Consider the following 22,447-nt stretch of genomic DNA (forward strand, 5'->3'; position numbering starts at 1 on the left):
TCCCCTGCTAGCCCGTTGCTTAGCAATAGGATGCTAACTCTCCACTCTGTTCTCTGAACTAGAGGAAACACACCTTTTTGCCAGATTTTTAACAGTCAGTTTTTGTCAGGGTTTGCTTTTTCAGACTGGACAGTATGTCCAAGACCCTGGAGCTGGTGCATTTCAAAGCAGTTCGGAGAGGAGTAAAGTGGCAAAGCTGAAAATATGAAGATAAATACATCTTCACTTTTGTTCAAAGTAATCAATCCCAACAAAGTCACAGAAAAGAGGAGTATGTGTAAACTCATCCTGAAAGCCTGACTAATCCTTGATTAGTCCTCGAGCAAAACAAACAAACCCACCACTAAAATATTCCCTCAACTGACCTCAAATGGTGAAGTGGTTGTTTGATTTAAAACTAGTTTTGAAATCAGACTAAGATGTTTATATGATCTTCTTGAGTAAGGAGGACTTTATGCCTTGATCAAATTTGTCTCAATGGACTGCTCCACTGACAATTAAGTTAGCCAGCTGCAATCAAAACTGTGCACTGATCTTTTCAAATTGTAAATGTGTTCCCTGAGCCTGTTCTGAACTTCTTCACTGTGGGGACACACATTTAGAGCATGATTTGTAATGAAGTTTCTGTAAGAAAATGTAACTTTGCATCTCATTACAGCTCGAATAGTAATTTCTAGTAATACACATGGCTATGAAGTCTCGATACCAATGAACAGGCCATCAATTTCCAAATGTCCTTTGCTTTGTGGGTACACAAGGGAAATTTGGCTTAGAAGTCTACTTTTGCCATCATATGCTATTGATCAGCCTAGCTCAGCAGTTCTCAAACTTTGGGTCAAGGCCCCAAAGTGGGTTGCGACCCCGTTTTAATGGAGCTGGTGTTAGATTTGCTGGGGCCTGGGCCAAAGCCTGAGCTGCACCACTCTGGACGATGGGGCTCACGCTACAGGCCCCCTGCCCAGGGCTGAAGCCCTTGGGCTTTGGCTTTGGCTCCCCACCCAGGGTGGCAGGGCTCAGGTGGGCTCAGGTTTCGGTCCCCCTTCCTGGGGTCATGTAGTAATTTTCGTTGCAATGAAGTCTGAGAACCCCTGATCTAGTTCAACAACACGGATCCCAAAGTTAATCAGTGCTGTTTCCCCAACGAGTTCCTTATAATCAACGGGAACTAGTAGATGGTGTATAGAATAAAACACAGGGCAATTTCTGACCACTACTTTATCTAAGTGGAAAACTAGATGTCTCCATTGAAGACTCTCCTCTTCTCTTGTAGAGTAAAAAAGTATTTTCAGTTGAGATACCACTGTCATCCTTTTCACAGCCCACAAATACCTCTCAGTCTGAGGAAAAGTACATAAAGAAGAAGAATCAAAGACATGCAGATTATATGCTACATGGATTCTGAAGAAACTGAACTCCACAAACTTATCTTCTCCAACTTCCTCTCGTCCCCAAAACAGGGAAATTATGTCCTCAGCTGTGCATGATAGGAAATTTCCTTCTTACCCAATTCTGAAAATGTAATTACTGCCAAGTTACAACACTAGGCCATCTATGAGGAGGAAAAAAAGGTGGATATGGGAAGACCAAGAGGGTTCACCTTGTACCCTTCCCTCTTCCAAACACAATATAACCCACAAAGTCCAAGCAAAGTGAACAACTGCTTCCAAAGCCAGGCAGCAGTTTTAGGTACCCCCTTGACTGTTTATACCCACTACCATGGATATACTTTCTGTCTAAATATGCCTGGTCAGACTCCCGTAGTGAAGAAAAGCGAGCCACCCTGTTCTGGACTTGACTGTGTTGATTGCCATTGGATCTACACTTTAAGGGCCCAATTCTTTTGAGCCTCCAAGGTACTCCTCACTGTCCAAAATGCATCTGCAGTATCACTATCCAGCGTGTGGGTTGTGGGTGTCAAGTGAAACATCTAACACCATCTCCTCCTTGTTTCCGAAGGAAGGACTAATTGGATTGAATAGTCTTGGGACTGGAAGTACTACTGATTCCAAATTAAGGACTGAGGGATTTATGAACCCATTGCACTAAGTCTCATAATTCACAGCACTGGCTATATTTCCTCCTAAGCATTATTACCAAATTAAGACTCACTAGGTTCTTAATAAAGCTGAAATGCAGACCCCAATATTAGTCTTTTTAATCTGAGAGTTATCCTGCCTATTTGAATATTGAAGTAAACTCAAAAGCCAACCAACTCCTGGGAAGGAATCAATGAGTTCTTTTTCTAGCTGATAGCTTATCCATGTGCCTTCTGCCACACCTAGACTCTATCCACTGCCAAACTGATGTTCAGTACGTACACAGTACCACATGTGTGTATGGCACTTGTCAAAACACATAACCAAACAAAGTCCCTGATGTATGCTGCCTAAAGTATAAAAGGATGGATGTGATACAAAGTACAAGATAGGAAGATAGGAGCAGACAGAATCATAGCAGTGGATGCCTAACGAAAAGAAGGGTACATAAGGACAGATTTGAAGAGGGAGAGAAGGTTGCTTGACACTCAGGAATAAGTGTCTAGCCATTGTGGAGGAGGGGAGAAAAAAGACAGGAGAATGGGAGAAGGGGTCAAAGGATCATTCAAGACAAGGGACTGGACACCGTGTAGGATATAAGAGAAGGTCTAGGAGAGAATGAAGACTTCTGAGATCACAATCCAAAATAGTACCGACACAGAGACAAAACTAGTAAAGGCAGTTTAATAAGGTATCAATATTTTTGAGATCTGAAAACTAGATATTTTTCCTCTCATTTATTGTTTTCCCACATGCTGCTTCCAGTTCTAAAATAAGCCAAGTATAGGATGAAAAATAATCCATGGTCAACACATAAAAATACTTCCAAGGGGAAAAAATAAGATGGTGTAACCATTGCAAGAATTGGGATCTGAGGCTGATTTAAATATAAAACAACTTGTTTTATCAATTTGTTTTAATGTTTTATTTATTATGTTTTAGCAATTATTTCCATGCCCATTCTTTGCATAACTTTAGAAACTTCAAATGTTTCTACAAACTATTTCACAAAGAACAATTTTCAGATAAAATTAGAGGCTTGCAAATAAGTGACAAGTGTTTGACTGAATGCCAGTACTTGGTGAATGGAAAACCAGCAGCTCCCTGTTACAAAATGTACCAACAGTTCATGACTAATAATACACATGGAGCCTGGCAAGTTATATGCTTCAAATATAAAATTTTCTAAAAATAATATTCTACCAGTGTATTTTTAACCAGGTAGAAATCTCTTGGAAACAAATCCAAGTCACACTGTGTTTCTGCAGTTCGCCCCAACAAAAGAGACTCAATTTAAAGACTAAATTCTACTCTCACTTACCAGAGTATAAATCCAGAGTACTTCCACTAAAGTCACGGATATAAATGAAAGCAGAGCAAGGCCTTCAGGACATTGACTTCAGTGGAAGTGTCCCCTGATTTACACCACAGTTACAATCCAGAATTTGGCCCAAAATCTGGAATAGGCAGAAACTGAAATGATGAATGGAAAAAGTTATGTATCATTCAAGGCCCATCAGTCAGACTGTTCACAACTGCATTTTCTTAAGGTCTCTCAAAGTACTGATTCTGTATTACAAGTTCAGGAAAATTAATAAGAAATTAATTATTGATATAAAAATAATGTCTCCTTTGATAGAAAAAGGTGAAAGATCTATAGGCAAAGACCATTAAAAAATCTATAGTGAGAAAAATGAGACATTATCTCACCTCTGAATTAACAATCGTGGAACCAAGATTATTGCGTGGACAATGATTCTCAAAGCACTGATCACTGGAAAGCAGATATCAGTAAAAGCAACATCAGTTTTACAAAACATCCTCACTCAGGATTCGGTTTTCCAAAGCAAAAAACAGGTATGGTTTGGATTTGGGTTCCACTTAACTAATCCCTCTTCACCCCCTCAACAAAACTGAGGGGAGGTAATAAAATGTTTGTACTTTTGTCCCTCTGTACACAGAGATCACCAAAAATGGAGTGGTTGGGGTTTTGCAAACTTCTATTGGAAAGAATGTTTTGGGGCTCACTCCATCTCTTTTAGCTGCCTGTTACCTTGGTGCCTGGGGGAAAATAGACAAAAGTCCAGGCCCTATTTATCCAGCACACACACAAGCCCAATTTGATGACAGTAAGGTTTCAGGTAAGTAGTTCCAATTTTCCAGAAAATGCATCTGGAGGCAATAGTCTCTAATATTTGCAGGTGCAGTCTCAGAGGTTTCTGAGAGTGGAAATGAAGAGAAATTCGGCTATCCCTTCTTCTCCTGCAGCCTCCTTTCCCCTCCCTGCATCTACAGCAGCTGTGGGCAAACATTTTGGCCTGAGGGCCACATCTGGGTATGGAAATTGTATGGTGGGCCATGAATGCTCATGAAATTGGGGGTTGGGGTGTGGGAGCGGGTGATGGCTCTGGCTGGGGGTGTGGGCTCTGGGGTTAGGGTGCAGGAGGGTGCTCTGGGCTGGGACCAAGGGGTTCAGAGGGTGGGAGGAGGATCAGGGCTCAGGCAGAAGGTTGGGATGTGGGAGAGAGTGAGTGGTGCAGGTTTTGGGTGGCACTTACCTCAAGCAGCTCCCAGAAGCAGCAGCATGTCCCCCCCTCTGGCTCCTACGCAGAGGCGCAACCAGGTGGTGCTGCGCACTGCCCCGTCTGCAGATGCTGCCCCCGCTGCTCCCATTGGCCATAGTTCCCATAGAGCCATGGTAGATGCGGGGGCAGCACTTGGGGTGGGGGCAGTGTGCAGAGCCCCGTCTGCCCCTTCACATAGGAGCCAGAGGGGAGACATGCTGCTGCTTCTGGGAGCCGCGCAGAACCATGGCACATGGGGAGCGAGGCAAGCCCTTGACGCCGCTCCCCGGCTGGAGCGGAGCAAGCCCCAGACTCCGCTCCATGGTGAGAGCTTGAGGGATGGATTAAAACATCTGAAGGGCCGGATGCAGCCCCTGCGCCATAGTTTGCCCATCCCAATGTACAGTGTCCACCATTGTGATATCTTTTACATTTCATTTTATTAATTTTTTGCACAACAGCATTTTGACTCAGGGCAGAAAAAAATACTTTATGACAGTCTCCCAGATGATTTGCTAAGAATACTCATGGAAGGTGAAGCGCTAGTCAGGCCAATCTTCTGGCACACGCAGAATGCTCATTCTCTCTCATTTTCACCACCTCTGCACTCTCACTCTGTATATACATATATACATCTCTCTGAGTACTACCAGACTATATGTGGAATCTCTCTCAGAGTACAACCAGCTAATAGTGGAATGGAATTAAACCCATAAAAAGTCAGAAGAGTTAGAAAGGTTTGATGCACATGTGGAGAAATAGCTGATGTTTTTCAGTGCACGTAAGCCTAAATCAGAAAGTCTGGAGTCTAAAAGAATTAAAGAAAACAAAGAACATACATAAGAAGGGAGATGTTCTATATAAGACAGAATGAGCAAAAAATGTAGGCGTGCTAGAAAGGAAGTCCCTAAAGCTGTCAGAGAAATATCCCACTGCAGCTTGAAAGGAAAACAGAACACTAAGATGTAAAAACTAGGGTGACCAGACAGCAAGTGTGAAAAATCGGGACAGAGGGTAGAGGGGTAAGGGCTTCTATTTAAGAAAATGCCTCAAATATTGGGACTGGCCCTATAAAATCAGGTCACCCTAGTAAAAACAGGGGACCAGAGTAACAAGAAGGAAGAAATTATTCACCAAAATGAACTCATTACTGGTTAGAGCACAGCTGGACAGTGGTGTCCAGTTTGGGCACTGTTATACAGAAAGAACAACAAGAGGGTTAAAGTGGTGAGCCATAACAATTATTTAAAAAATTAGGGGCAACAAAAGTGGGGCTGTACTCACTGGAGAAATTTTGATTCATGAGAAAAGAAGTTTCAAGGGCTGAAGCCTGAAGGGCATAGTCAGAATACACAGGGAGAAAATGATAAGCAAATACCAGAAAGGAAAATAACAGTCCAGTTGTCAGGGTGCTACACAGAGACTCTAAAGGGCTGGATTCAATTATCTGGTCTGCCACAGCCTTCCTCTGTGACCTTCAGCAAGTCATTTGGTCTCTCTTTGCCTCAGTTCCCCACCTGTACAATGGGAATAATAGTACTACACTACCTCAAAGGAATATTGTGAGGATAAGTACATTAAAGATTGCTCAGATATTACCATAATGGAGAACACAGAAGTACCACACACAGCTAGAAAATGGAAATAGGAAGGGTATTTAGCTTAAAAGAAGGATTTTCAAAAACAGTCAGTGTAGGCCTAACTCTTCTCTCAGTACAGTCAAGGGTAAAATTCCCCTTGACTTCAATGGGAGCAGAGTCAGGCCAACATCGAGGACTTCTGAAAAGCCTACCCTAGATGTTTTCGCATGGAGGACAGTGAACGTCTGAAAGACTGTATTTATGGTGACCAGGTGCTAATTTACTGGCATTCTGAAGGAGTGCCCCAATTGTCCTGTAATCAGAAGGACAGTCATGATGAGTGCCTGCTTGTTCACCATCTAACCTATAATGGACTAGACAGAGAACTAACAGTGAGTGAAAACTGAGAACAAGTGGTGCTTCATGGTCTTTAAAACAAAAAAGCCCCAAAAGAACCCCATGAGTTTTCACTGTAAATCTTTCATCTTCAGTACAAATGCTTGAGGAACATGACAGCCCTTTATATTCTCTGTAATGATCACTATAAAACAAATTATGAATGCTTTTGTTGTTGTTGTCGTTTCTATGTGGTAACAATTCCTGAGGAATCACATTGTAATTTGGCACTCATTAATATGCAGCTATTAAAGTGCTATCAAAACTGTTATCAAACACAACTTTAGGGCACAGTTTGGCTAGGGCATAGCTGATGACTTCTGTTTGCATTTCCTCATGACAGGTGTTAGTGGGAATCCCTCAAAAAGAAAGTTACAATTGTAACGTTGACAGGTACAGGTATTGTCTATGATTCAGGGAAGTACTTAAGCACACGCTTAATTTTAATCATACGAGGAGTCTGATGTCTCAAGCAGGCAAGGTACTAACAAGCTTCAACAGGACTTTATTTTTACAGTGGAAACCTCTTTACCAAGCTGCTGCTGCACTCTCTGTAACTCTCACTCAGTCTCCTCAACTCCTCCCCCCTCCTTCCTGTTTCCTGTCCTTTCTGACTCCCAACAGCCAGTACTCCCAGTTCTAATAATTACAAGCACTTCTAAACACCACAGAGTCCACCAAAATCTATGCTCCTTCAAGTTAAGCATGGTCTTAAGTCTTTGGATGGATTGGGGCCACTCTTATTTCTTGGGTTTTTTTCCTCCACCCATAGTTGCGACTTCTCTAATAAAAGTTTGAAAATATTATTTCTTTCCTACCATTTTTTCTCCATTTTATACATGATAAAAAGTTTCTTACTTTTGCTTCTTACAAATCAAAAGCCATTATAAGATTGCCTCCTTTATGTCTGTGTTACCAGTATTAGTGGTTGTAATTCTCAGCATAGCTCTGGCGATATCCGAGGCCCAATTCTACCACCAGGTACCCCCACGCAACTTTAGCTGGTGTCAGTGGGACCTGTATGTGCATATCTGAGGTCACAATCAGGACTAGGCTCTGCTTAACTTCTCCCCTTCCTACAAGAGGGCTCTGCAATCAGTGCCACACTGAAAACAGGCCAATGTTAATCCGAACTAGGTATCATTTAGCTTGTGCTCCCAGGGACTACACACAGCCGTTACAGTGCAGCCCGCCAGTGCACACTATAGTTTATACTCCCACAGTCCAGGTGTAGTGTAGATATGCTCTGTATTTCCACTGTGCCATTACATCTCTCCCCCATCAAGTTTTACAATCAGTGAGAAAGTGATTTGGAGCTATAAAGTGTCTGATAAAATTAATAAAAACATAATAATAAACAACGTCTGAACTATGAATGTTCTCAGATGCTAGCAGATAACCACTCTCCATGTTCTCCCCACAGAGTTAAGAGCAAGAAGCTAGAGACGATTACACAATAGTAAAAAAAATGCACTAATTAAATCCTTAAGTGTCCTTTCTGGTTAAGGCAAGATTTATAATTTTAACATAATATAGCAAGGTTGCAACTGGTTGTATTCTTGAGGCAATACTATCTTCTTGATGGTTTAATTATTGAATCCCTAAAACACTCTCCTCCCCGGAAGAATTGTAGTCAACAGTGATTTTTGTCTTAAGAAATGAGTGCAAATTTAATAATTCCTCAAAATACAAATGACTTTTTACAAAATAAACTGGTGAATCCCATTTAGTAAAGGACAGATCCCTATCTTGTTATCTGTTAGATGGAAGTTTCTGTGGAAACAAAGTTAAATATTTCCAAAACTGCTCTATAAATATGGGTATAATTTATTGGTAGGTATTTACAAAATAGACAATGTAAGTATTACTTCACAAAGAGATAGCCATTGTTAACCATACAGGGAATTAAACACAAAAGAATGAACAGGAGTACTTGTGGTACCTTAGAGACTAACAAAATTATTTGAGCATAAGCTTTCGTGGGCTACAGCCCACTTCATCAAATAGATAGAATGGAACATATGGTAAGGAGATATATATACACAAATACAGAGAATATGAAAAGGTGGGAGTTGCCCTACAAACTCTAAGAGGCTAAATAATCAAGATGAGCAATTAGCAGCAGGAGAAAAAACACTTTTGTAGTGATAATCAAAATGACCCATTTCAGACAGTTTGACAAGAAGGTGTGAGGATACTTAACATGGGAAAATAGATTCAGTGTGTGTAATGACTGTAGCCCACAAAAGCTTATGCTCAAATAAACGTTAGTCTCTAAGGTGCCACAAGTACTCCTGTTCTTTTTGCAGATACAGACTAACACAGCTGCTACTCTGAAAAGAATGAATGGAATGCACAAATGAGTGAAAATACAACAGCAATGACATTATAGTGATATTATAGTGATTCATCAATTTAAGGTTTCAGTCTAGCACTGGAACTTGAAGCTAAGAGTTTTGGATCATTCTTTAGAAAGTGCCTCTAAAATGCACTAAAATTGCTTTTATAAAAATTACACAGATTTTAACTACTACATTTCACTTATATGGTACTAATTAAGGCATAAAATGTGCCTGGAATATAGCCATTATCCCCATTTTACAGATTAGAGAGAAAGAAAAAGTCAAAATAATCAGAAGTGGCAATTGATTTTCAGTGTTCCCATCTTGATGACAACTTGGGATTGATTTTCAGAATTTTTGTGACCCCCAAACTCCACTTAATGTCAGCGGGAGCAATGACTGCACAAGTCCTCTGAAAATCAAGTTCAAAATATCCAGGGTTACACACTCAAAAATAGAGGCATTCAATATTATTAATGTGCAAGTGACTTGACACACACAGAAACCAGCCTAGATTAGAACCCAGTTGTTCTGACTCCTAATTTCCTGCTCTAAACAACAAACAGGGCTCCTTCCCCACAATAAATCACAGAGCCAAGTGCAGGGAAAGAGGCATAACCATCCTCCAAATAGGAGCTCAGATACTATGAAAAAGGCATAAATTCCTAGACAGAGAGTAACTGGAGAAACTGTATGCATCGAAAGCCGCATTAATGTGCACCTGTTTCCTTACTGTAGGAAGGCTGGGCATAGCAGCCATTAATATATGTACCTCACTCCAGACCCCTTGACCACATCCCAAGATGCCCTGTGCTGGCTCCTCCAGTGCAGCACCTGTAGAGCAACAACTGTGTTTCAAAGGTGCCGGAAGTGGGGTACTCAGACTCCTCCCAACGCTTCCTCTGCCTGCTGGGAGTTTGTTAAGTGTATGACTTTTTACAAAGTAAACTACACAGGCAGCCAAAATTCTGCCCAATGAAAATAGCAACAACACAGTAAAAATATTTACAAAACAGGACATGATGAAAGACCCAGCAGACAGGGTCAACCAGCTCACCTTTCTGCCATGTTTGAGACAAGACCTAAGAATACTCTCATGGCTGCCACTCTGGGCTACTTCACATTACAGGTTGCCACAAGGTGACAATGAGAAGAGTCTGATTTTTTGCAGCCCTTCAGAGCTACCTTCTGGCCAGACTGAAGAGAAGGCTTGGTTAGGAGGAGAGGGAAGCTGCCCATCCCAGACCACAAGAAAGGTGTCATCATGCCAGTCAAAGAGGATAGCAAATTGTAGGGTGAACAGGATGACACATGGCACCCAGGGCTAGGGCTTGTGACTGCCGAAACTATCATCAAATTAAAAACAACGAGTATTTCAGCTAGGCCAGAGGCTCACCAGTCATGTTCCAAAGTACCATACAGGACCTAAGATGTCAAGGTAGAGGAGCCCAACGCTAAAACAGCCATGGACAATGGCTTGGGATTGAAGTGCACTGGCAAAGCCCCTGACTAGAGGTCGCTGACCAAATTTGCTAGAAAAGATTGCCAGCCTAGAACCCCAGACCTGGGTTCAATTCCCTGTTCTGCCATATACTACCCCTGGGACTTTGGGCACATCACTCAGTGTCTCTCTCGGTCTTAGATCCCCATCTGTAACACTTCCCTACCTCACGGGTATGTTGTGAGGAGAACTACATCAAAGATGATAAGGTGCTCAGATACTCTAGTAGTGGAGGCTATACGAGTACCTAAGATAGAAATATTGCTGGGGATATGCCTATTCACTCCTCAGAAGCAGGCTCTGGGACCCTTCTAGAGATATTTAGTCCTGGGTGAACTGTTCCAGAATCAATCTGTGTGGGACTATCAGGCTCGGCATCCTCTACAGTACTTAGTCCTGCCATGAGTGCAGGGGACTGGACTAGATGACCTCTCGAGGTCCCTTCCAGTCCTATGTTTCCTCTACCTGGATGCAGCTGCATGCTTTTTAGGAGGAAAATACCATTGCCATCTGACAGGAGAAACCCTCATAGTGGGGGAGGGGGGAAGAGAACACTAGCTCTGATATAATTGGTCTGGAAGAAACTCATTAAGTGTAGATCAATGTCCCAAGTCAGTATCTTGGGTGGGAACAGCTGTGCATAATACCCACATGGGCATGGAGGTAATTAGGGTGGGAACAATAAACAGAGCATAAAAGAAATGTGATTACCAGAGTTTTAACCCAGTTAACATAACACCAAAAATACGTAATCATATATGGTCTGGACCAATCCTAAGAGGTGCTAGTCACCTGCTGAGATCTGGACCCAAATAAGTCAATGGGCATTGTTAATAAATTAGGATTTCTCCCACAGGTTGTGGCAAGAAATTACCCCAAACCCAATAAGAAACTCCTACATTTTTTTTGCCAAATTCTTGCCTTGCTAAAACACACAATTCAGTATGATATACAAACATGTGCTTCATATCTATATACGGGTTAAAATACATCCTCCCAAAACTCCACAACTCTAATAGTCTCTTTATGCCTAAATTACTATTTAAAATGAGACAATACCAATGAATAATAAACATTTATGCAGCAATTAAAACTTAATACAGAACCAAGGCATGTCTCAGTGAGATAGCAAGCAATGTATGCAGAGATTTTGCTGACATTTCAGAATTAGAAGGGAAAACTCAAGGATTAGAAGGAATAGCATTTGTTCCTCTCTTAAGAGCATGATGTGATGCAAAGGTCAATCTATCTGCTGCCACCTTTCTGACACCACTAGCACGTCTACTTTTTTTTGCTTTCAATCCCTCAGGAACTGGTACAGTCACATTAGTCTGGCCTGACTAGCCTGATACGTCACCCTGTCTGCCAGAAAAATGCAGCATATCCTAAAATGCAGAGCAGGAGGCCAAATGCACTAAATCAGCAGTCATGCTATTGCTAAGAGAAGAGGCCACAGTGTGCAATCCCTAGATGGCACAGATGACCCAGTATTCTGGGGGAAAGAGGGGACAGCTAGGATTCATTAAAAAAGACTCCATTTCTAGTGCATCACCCGTCTTCTCCCAGTTTCAAATGCCTGCAGAGGAGGTTCATGATATGTAGGGCTATTTTCAAAATACACCGCACGCCTACACAGCAACCTCTATATAATGTTAATCAGTTCAGTTTGCTGCTGCAGCGGACCATCCGCTTTGCTCACACCATAGTACTCTAACATACTAACTGCTTACACTGCTGTCAAGCACATTGAGGCATCGGCAGTAGAGAGGCAATCTGATCCATGCTGAAAACGTTAGTACACTAGCAAAAATAAAACAAGTGAAGGAACGTACATTTCTTCTCTCACAGTGGAAAGCAACATATTTAAAGAACCACACAGATGCACATTCAAGTGAAACCTAAATACTGCATATTATAAATGAAATGCTGTTTCTGATGACATGTATTTGCAGTCTAAAGATGGAAAATTCCATTTAGCATGAATTTCCTAGATAGCCAGTTGCATTGAAGAGTACAATCTGACTGATAATATATTCTCTATACACTGCAGTTGAATATAGAACATGTCAACCTGCCCATCATCACATACAATCACAAACCATCCTCCCCATACAAAATACACCCACCACAACTAGCAGCCCTTCCACCATCAGAGACCAGCACAAATGCAGAACACACCCACCCAGTCAACACCCCTATAAATACAAATCACATACCCCAAATACACAGCACACCTGACAACCAACACCCTGCCACCAAACCAACTAAAAAACCAAGATCACCTCCTGCCACCACCAAAAATAGCGACACCTCCACCAAACACCACCTCCCTACACACACACACACACACACACACACACTCCTCTCAAAAGACCACACTTTTCTAACCTGTGTGTCAAATCCATTTTCTAGAGAGTTACTCTTCCTGAGGGGAAAGCCATCCCCTGCATTCTCATGTCCATGAGGTGATTTGAGGGGGATCTGGCTGGAATATGATGGCTTGGTCACCTCCACCTTGTTCCCAAACTTCAGGTAACAGGGTTGCGGGATGGTCCTGGCCGTTGGGACATGCAGGATGGGAGCAGCGCTGTGTACGGGTTTAGGTAGTCCCGATTTCATTTTGGAGGCCACCAGGATGGCTGGCATTTTCTCTTTCTGCTTTCCTAACAAGTTTCTGTCAGCAGCAGCAACAGTAGTAGCAGCAGCAGCCAGAGAGAGTGAAAAGGCAGGTTTGGGAAGCCGGGTGGTAAAACAGCACTGCTTAGGAATCTCCAAAAACTGCTTAGAAAATAATAGAATGAATGAAACTGACCCTTAAGCCTAAATTATCTCAGTGTCTTGTGAGCCTTCCACCTGTTTCCTCTAATTTTATTTTAATTCTCAACCACTGTCCTCCTTCCACTCCTCTTCTGTTGCTACTGCTATTTAACTTGTTCTTCCCTTTCAGTTGCTGACTCCTATAATTTTCTTTCTTGGAAATGGGAGACTTTTACTTCATTATCTTGTCACTGCATCTCCAAAGTGAGGCAGCCTTTTGGAATAAAAAAAAGAATCTGCTGCAGCATATGCAGTGCTTGTGAGAGAGAGAGAGAGAGCGGCGAGCAAGCAGGATTTCCAGCTTAAGATGTCTTTCTTCAGTCTTAGCCAAGAAGCAGATGTAGCTCAGTGTGTTAATGACTGATGCCCTTGGATACAAGCCTTAGAGAATCAAGCTTCTTAGTCTTAATATCTGTGAACAGGACAATGATGCTAGAGCAGAAGGAGAAACGCCCATTGATGACATTTAAATTTTAAAAAATGCCAGTGGCAACAAAATTTCCCAGCTCTTCCAGTGATGATCGTGAAACAGGGAGTAAAAATTCAGCTGTCAAATAGGAGGGACAGCAGCCACCACCTCATTTTAAACATCGGCACTGACACAGACTTCAGCACTACTGCTAATATATTGTGTGTGTTAGAGGCAGCCTGCTGTGCCTACACCAAAGAAGGCTACAGAGATTAGCTGGAGTAGGGGAAGGTTGCAATCTGACAGCACAGTGAAACAGTGCAGCCCTCTGATTGGTCCTCTCAACTCAAATCAGAAACAAAATATCTCTGCAAAAGAGGAGTGGCTTCAACTCCTGTGACTGGCAGGGAACTGTGTGACTGTGCTCAAGTACAAAGCAGGATCTGTAACAGCTCTGCAGCAGCACTCACAGCTGAGCTGTGCTAATGTTAAGGATGCACTAGAGTTTCCTAGCCATATTTTTTTAAAAAAGCATTTTCAAATAAAAACACATGGGACTGAATCATCACTCAATTTTTACTCACTCCTCATTCAGGAAAACTCCCCCTGAAAAGTGTAAAGGAGTTTCTGTGAATAAGGGTTTACTAATTTAACCTGTTAGCAGTACTTTGCACATGTATAGCACCTTGCATTTAAGGATCTCCAAGTGTAATGCTCTACCCTGATACATAGAGGACATGAGCTAGCTCAAGTTGTATCATCTTATGCTTTATCTTTGGAGGTCTCCAGTTCAATTCCTAGCAAGTTAGGCCAAGATGGTGGCCATCATGCCAACAGTTGACAAAGATCGTAAGGGATAATTAGTCCCATTTTACAGCAAGATACTGGAAGAGCTAAGTGACTTGCTCCAGGTCACATAATGGGTAACTGGACAGTTAAAAATAAAACCCACCTCCTGTTCTAACCACTATCAACAACACTTCCCACCTAACATTTGCATGTAAAACAATCCCTACAGACTGCCTCTTTGAACAGATAGCCTAAGCTCAGATCATATTAAACTGTGGAGTATTTTTGCAAGAGGGTTCATATCTAGTACCCAGTAGGTTATTTATAGACAAATACAAACCCTGGACATGCTATCATTGCAAACTCCTGTCTCTCCTGCTTAGCACTTGCTACTGACTCCATAATTAAAGTGGGTTATGTGATGCTTCTGTAATTTTACACAAAGTCAACATGTTAAATATTTATTTTGATTTTGACACCCCGACCCTAAAATACACTGGCTCCGTGGGATGCTTTGCATTACCTCTAAGTGGGTAATTTTTATTTATTTTTTTTACCAGTAAATGTATTTTCCCTCTAGTCTCTTTATCCACTAATCTCAGATTACAAACTGCTCATCTCTATTCTTCCATCTCACTGAGATAGGCCTTCCAATGTTTTCTCTCCTGTCACAGTATGAAGCACAGCTTCTGGCTAGAAATTATTGTGAAGAAAAATTCAAAGCATAAAACTTGACAACCAATGTCAGATTTACCACATTAAAGATCTGGTAGTTGTAGGAGCTAAAACTTATTTAATGCTACTAATTTTAGTTTTGTTGCAATATTAATAAACTATTGAAGAAGCAGAAAAGGTAACATATCTTTATTTTTTGTCTTTTGCTTATGAGTTTGATTAGATTCAGTGCATCTTCCCCCAATTTCATAAGATGCTGCCAGTTTTCGGGGATCTGCCTGCATCCTGAAAAGCTAACTACCTAGCTTGCAGACACAAGAAATATACAAAATTAATTTGTGTAAATAAAAATAAATACTTTTAGTGCTACTTTTTTTAATGACTATTGAACGTCATTTTTGTCGAAGATGGTAGATTGAATTCCCTAGTGAAGGAATCTCATATTTATTCCCTAGAATGGCCATGCTCCTGGACAAGAACAAATCAAGTTTCCACAGAATACTCCCTACTGGCTCTATCTTTACCTACTGGAATAACTCTAGAATCCAATCCAGGCCTTCTGCTGAATGCCAGTTGTTTTGGTGGTTTAATGATGTGGACACCTACCCACCAGGATCTAACCTGAATTCCACATAGGCAACTGAACAGCCAACAAACGAAATAACTTACAGTCTCTGCTTCCATTATGGGTCACATACAGACTAGGGACCTAAAAGCAGAAATTTCTATTATTAATCCCTTGCAATCTAGGCACCCTTTGTGCGTGTGTATTCTATTGTGACTATTTTATCAGATCCAAATGATGTAACTCAATGTCACTGAGATACAGTGTCCTGCTGGCAAGACACAATATCATCACGTCACAAAATGATGTCATAACATTTTAACATGTCACATTACAGGCTACATTTGCACAGGTGGAGAACCTGAAGTTTTATCCCTCTGCCTTGACCCATCTTTGAAGATTATTAGTTATTTTCAGTTGTTCCTTAAGGCATGGATTTTCAAATGTGCCTATTCACAACAGAAATTCAATGGGAGTTGGGCATCTAGCTCACTTAGCCTCCTTAGAAAAACAATTTAGGCTGGGATTTTCAATCACCCAATTTCAATACGCTGGTTAATTTCCAATACTAAAGAAAGAATAAACTATGATTAAAAGGCGATATTTCAAATAAAAAAACTACTAACCTTATCTTCCCTTCACTAACCTTATCTGCCACATGTGTCACACTGGCCCCTACCATGCACACACAGGGAAAAGGTGAAAGTGCAAAAAACCTTTTAACTCAATTCTCTTGTGCAGGAGCCATTCCAGCGTCCATTCCATCTTTGTCTAGCCCCTCCTTCCCCTGTGCAACACCCTTCTTCGTCCCCTCTTTCATTCCTACGTCCTACTCAGGCAGTGATCATGGTCCTCACCTGTTTATGAAGATCCTTTGGGTAAATCTCTTACATGAACTGAAAAACTAGGCAGTAAAGTCAAAGGGCAGCTTCTCAAGGAGGGGAGCTAGGGAATGGAATGTCTGCTATTAACAGAGAATCATGGATGCCCCCTTGGCTGCTGTGTGGTGTACTGAAGCAGTCTTCTAGGCAACACTAACCAAGAAGGGGATGATCAGGGCTTCTGGGAGCCCAAGAAGGTCTGCCACAAACTTAAATACCTTCCCTTCATAGCAGGAAGCCTCAGAGAGGGTGACAGGTAGAGTTAACACTTTCCTGTGCTAGCTTCAGAGAATCTGTTCCTAAACACATGTAGTGTTTGTTTAATCTCTCTTGTCCTATTAAGATATGTACTGAATTTGGAGAAGCACCTAGACTCTGAGGCCAGACTTTATAAACTTCTGTGGTTTTGGACATACCTACGGTATACTCGTAATAGCTTCCCTTTTTTTGCCCCTCTATTTGGAATTTGGGAAGAGCATGGTTTGGTGTCCAAAATCTCTGTGGGAACTACATCAGTTCCTGTACTTTATGTCTGCCTCCTGTGTGCTTTCCTTTTATAGAATATGAGACGATTACATTCCTTTTAAAAAGCAACTAGCACAGCAATTCTCCTGTAGTTTAAGCTTTAATAATTAACTTTACCTCCAATGGTAACAATGGTGCCAGGATGACCTTAAAATAAGTTACAGTAATTAATTGTATGGCCAAGCTGCCTCTTCTGTGTAATTAAGGTGCAGAAGTGTTTTCTGTAGTAAGGAAAAATGGGTTATAGTGGTTAAAATCTAACTCCCATATCACGAAGGGTCACACTATGCAGATCCTCCACCACCTGAGGGCTTGAGGACTATGTTTTACCATATGACTCATGACAATAACAAAAATAATCTGTGGACTCTGTATGAGGCCATAAATTAGACTGAAGATGGGCTATGGGTCAAACAATGCTGCTTTTCCAGTATAAATGTATGCTTCCTGTGTCAAAACTAATTGTTCTGACTTTGGCTTTTATTCATGCATTTCTAACGTTATGAAAAATGTTCTTAATTAAAGCTGGCTGAGAAATTAGGGGGGTTATTTTCAGAAGAAATTCAAATATTAAAAATATTTGGCTGAAAAATGAAATATTTTAATTGGTAAATGCTGTCACGATGCTTGATGGGAGTTGTCATTTGGGTGCATCATGCTCTCATTGTTCTCTATAGGCTAAGTTCTCTGATTGGACTACATCTCCCATGATGCATGATGGTCTTCTCTCTTGCAGAGGGGAGCTGTCCTTGGCTATGGTATCTCCACAGAGGAGAATGAGGACACAAGGCAACTGAGCTACAAATCCCATGAGGCACTGCAGCTGCATTTCCAAATCAAAATAGTGTAGCTTTTGGCTGAAGTATTTTGCTTTTCAGGCATCTGATTATTTTACATAAATAAATACATTTTCTGTGGGGAAAAAAAAAGACATTTTTAGTGAAAAATTTCACATATCTGAAAACCCAATCTTCCAGTGGAGAACAGTTGAGATGAAAATATTTTGACTAGCCCAACTCTTAACATATAATATGTTGGCAAAAACAAATCAGTGAACAGGTAAAAAAATATAAAGTTTCCCACAGTGGGAACTTTACATTAATTTTACATAGGTCTGTCAGACCTATGTAAAATTAATGTTTTGGGGCTCCCTCTGCTGCTGGTGCAGCATAGATTAACCAAGAAAGCATTGCCCTCAGACTTGAGTGGAAAGAAAATGCTGATGCTGGTGCACCAGGATGTTTCAGGCATAACAAGAAGGTTTATGATATGCAGTTATTAAACACAAACAACTGTGTTGATTTTAGCTCCATCCAAAACACAGGGGTGGGTGTGGGAATGACAATCAAAATCTGACACATATATGGACACAATGTGCAGAGATTTTATGTTCCTTTTCATAAACAGTGGGTCTGATTCTTGTCTCACTAGTGAAAATCATCTTCTTCAATGAAGGCAACAGAGTTGCACCAGTGTAAGTGAAAGGGGAATCAGAAAAAGTAAAAATAAATTATTATTATTATTAATACTACCTTGGCTAAGTGTGCTGATAATTCAGCAATGATGATTGAGCTTAACTCATTCACCAGGTTAAAGATACCATTATCAATATTTTCTTTTTCCCTGAAGCATTTACGGAACTCTCTCAAATCTCAGCCTAATCACTTAAGTCTGTGTAAAGCTACCTAAAATGTCATCTACCACCAATATTGTTCCCACAAAAACTTTCTTTTCAAGATTTACAGTTGCCAGAAGACTAGTTTTCTATGGACTGTAGGCAAAGTCATCCCTGGCATAATTCCATTAACTTCAGTAGAGTTCTGCCAAGGACTATTCTTGGCATTGCAGGTGTTTTTAATAGTTAAATCAATCTTTTGTCATATTATTTAAAAACCAAGGGCCTAATACCAAAAGTCATACTCATGAAAGGAGTCCCTTTGAAGTCCAGACTCACGTGAATAAGAATTGCTTCTATGCATAAGGGTTGCAGGATCAAGCCCCAATTTTTTGCTATGATACTGAGGGATGGAGCATGGCCCAGTGGTTAGAAAACAGGCATATACATGAATTATCTGATCTGGCATCCCTATGGCTTACACCAGGGAAATCAGTCTTTGCACTGGAGATCTCTGTATGGTACTCGGCGGAAATTAGAAGACCATGGATCTATTCCCAGCTTTGCCATTGAAGCTTGGCCTACACTACAGAATTTTGATCCTGCCATCACTTTCGCAAACTCTTGGAATATTTTTGACACCTACCAGGCTGATTCTCCACCGTCTTGTACTTTGTGCAGTCATTCACACCTGTGCAAAATGACTGCCAAGGGGATATGAACAAATAAATCATAATGGTGGCATTTTACATCATCTTTGCACAAGTGTAAATCGCTACACAAGGTGCAAAGCAGGCCTATCATGTCTACACACAAAACTTCTTGCAACAGTACAAGCAGCACTGTAAAGATATTGGCACTACCATTGCTCCGAGTAATACTCCTGACCATTGGATCCTACATCAGGCCATTCTGCACCTGGTAGTGACAGTGAGGACAATAACAGCAGGTATTGAAGTTGCATCCAAGCAACTGGTCTACCCAACACCATTCAACAATACCCTGAAATTTCCCTAAGCGATTTGTCTGATCATTTTTTGATCTCTGTAGTCAGTGGAAATCCTGGAAATACTTTACTTGTACATGATGAGCGGCACAAACATTAGCTACCATGCCAAGCACCTTTTGCCCAACAGCCACTTCTGTGATTTCACTGCCTTCCAGTCATTTTTGGACCCGTGATCATGTCTTCTCAGAAGATATCCCACATTCATGTTCCTAGCAGGCTCCAGACAGACACCCAGGCACTCAACCAGACTCCGTGTTTGACTTAAGGAAGTCAATTTCCCTATATGGATGTAAGCAGAGTCAGGATGAGCTCTACCCTGACATCTGGTTGTGAATTATGGGAAGTGTGGAAAGAATTTCAAAAAGTGTGAATTCTCAGATATTTGCATGGGCAAGCCCAGCATAGCCCAATGCAGCCTGGGATGGTTATTTTGACAGCTCTGGGATCCCCAATTTCTTTGTTATTGCGGCAGGATAAATAAAGTGTTGCCACCTGATTATGTGAATGAGGAACTACGAGACTGCTTTATGACAGAGATGTCTCAATATAACTTAAGTGACACTTGCTAAACAAGGGACATGGGTTCCAATACCCAGTGAATTGAGAGAGGTTGGGGACTGGTGTGTACACCAGATGGTATGGGCCCCCTTTTGAGGGTCTAGAACACCAATTGCACAGCCTCCTCTCTCCACAGTTAAAGAGTGGAGCTAATTTTGATTCCATTAGGAGTCCACCTAGAGACTGCTGAGCTGAGTTCATGTTGGGCCAGTGGTGCACCAGGGCTCCTCTATAAGAGCTGAAATCACTGAAAGAGCTGAGCTGAGATCACTGAGTGCTGTGTTAACTAGTGGGGGAGCCTGAAGACCTATCGTTAAGCGGCTGGCAGAGTGGAGAAGTTTGCAGCATGTTGGAGCAGCCCACGGAACAATGAGCGGAGTGAAGTGGTTTGCAGGGATGGCTGGAGGAGCGGCACAGCTGGTGTAGTGGAGCTGGTTGTGGTGAAGGCTGCAGCAGAACTCCATGGAGAGGCAGAGCAGTTGGCCTTGGCCCACGTAAGGTGCCCCGTAACACCTTGTGTGGACTCCTGCCCCATTTCCACCCAGGCTGGGGGAGCGAAAACTCTGCAGATAAACTTTTGAATTCTGGAGTGGCACTGACCAGAGACTTTCGGGTTGTTGGACTTTGGGGTAATTGGGCTTAAGACCCTAAGGGGGAAAGGACATTGCCAAACGTACTTGGAGGTGGGTTTTTGCTTATGGTTTGTGTTATAATCCTGTTTGTGGTGTTTCTCCAATGGGATGCCACATTGTTTCCTTCCTTTATTAAAAGGATTTTGCTACACTCAGACTCCATGCTTGCGAGAGGGGAAGTATTGCCTCCTTGAGGCACCCAAGGGGGTGTGGTATGTAAGTGTCGCAGGTCACTGGGTGGGGGCTCGAGCCAGTTATGCATTGTGTTATTGAAACGGAACCCCTGGATACTGAACCCGTCTCTTGTTGCTGCCAACTCAGAGGGGCAGAGAAGGGTTACATGTAAAATAAGGTAATAGCACTTACCTCACAGGGGAGCTGTGAAGCTTTGTTCATTATTGCTTATACAGTGCTTTGTGATTTGCAATGTCACAGGGATGTGAAGCATTGTTATAGCGACTCCATATTCTAACAGTATCCGAAATGACTATTTCAGTACACCACTTTAGAATGATCCTTGCAAATCTCATCTTCCCAAAAGATACAGATCTGGGTATTCTTGTCCTAGGCACAGATGTGCCCTCCTTTCCCCTCCATTCACAGCACTAGTTTAAATGTTATTTTATATCTGACATGACTTTGCCTCTAGCCTCCTCTGCTTGGGAAAGCTAAGAAAACATTGGTGACTAGGCTCATACTAACACACACATCACTGAAAGAAAGTGACAATGAGCCAAATATCGAACTACTTTAACCCTAAGAACCCTCAGGATCAAGTCAAATCTGAGACAGGAACTGAAAAACTTGGATGCTCTCTCTTATCCTCCCTGTACTCCCTTTGTTGTTGTTCTTACCTCCACAGATCTCTCTGAGAAATGTTGGAACAGAACCCCATCCTCACGGGTTGATAGTCTCGTTGTCAAACTGTTTCCCTGACAGTTTCTCTCAAACCTTGCCTTCTTCTGTTTATGTGCACCAAATCCAGCTGCTTTGTTGCTGCTTGAGAGAGCAATCAGGGCTTAGTGCTGGGAACATCTGGAAGACAGGCTAGGAAAAGGAGATCAACCTGGCAGAGAGAGGCAGCACTCATTTATACCAACCTAGCCCTAGAGCCCAAAACCCTCCCAACATTAGCAACCCTAGAAGTTTCAAATAAATCCCATCAAAATGGTCAGTCCTTAAAGTATAAGAATGCAGATATACCCCGTTTCCTAAAGATCAAAGCATCACTGACACCATGCAAGGAAAAAAAATAAAGAGAGAAATTCTCAGCTGGCATAAATCAGCGTAGCTCCATTGATGCCAACCTGATAAATTATAACATTTTTAGGGCCAGATTCTCAAAATCCCATTAAACTCTCAAGTACTGATTCTCTATTTCCTTTCCCAGAACTGCTGATTATCAAGGAATTTTTGTTAAATAGAAGCTCTCTTGTCCATTCAGACAGTTCCTGCCCAATTCATTTAATGATGCACAGCCCACTGCCTGAGCCATCACAAATGCTTCCTGTTGTACTTGCCAACTGGCGGCCAGATACTCAAGCACAATTAGC

General features: G+C 41.7%; 1 protein-coding gene across 10 annotated transcripts in view; it reads right to left on the minus strand.

Moving 5' to 3' along the window:
* NAV2 (neuron navigator 2) overlaps positions 1 to 13,898 on the minus strand; it is a 356,425-nt gene extending 342,527 nt beyond the window's left edge. For all 10 annotated transcript variants that reach the window (XM_050955210.1, XM_050955208.1, XM_050955206.1 and 7 more), the window contains exon 1: positions 12,808 to 13,898. In XM_050955210.1, coding sequence (XP_050811167.1) covers positions 12,808 to 13,065 — 258 coding nt within the window. In that variant the 5' untranslated portion in view covers positions 13,066 to 13,898. The remainder of the gene's footprint in view (positions 1 to 12,807) is intronic.
* Positions 13,899 to 22,447: the final 8,549 nt, after the last annotated feature.

The sequence above is a fragment of the Gopherus flavomarginatus genome, chromosome 5 (assembly GCF_025201925.1).
Source record: "Gopherus flavomarginatus isolate rGopFla2 chromosome 5, rGopFla2.mat.asm, whole genome shotgun sequence".
In the NCBI taxonomy this organism is placed as follows: domain Eukaryota; kingdom Metazoa; phylum Chordata; order Testudines; family Testudinidae; genus Gopherus; species Gopherus flavomarginatus.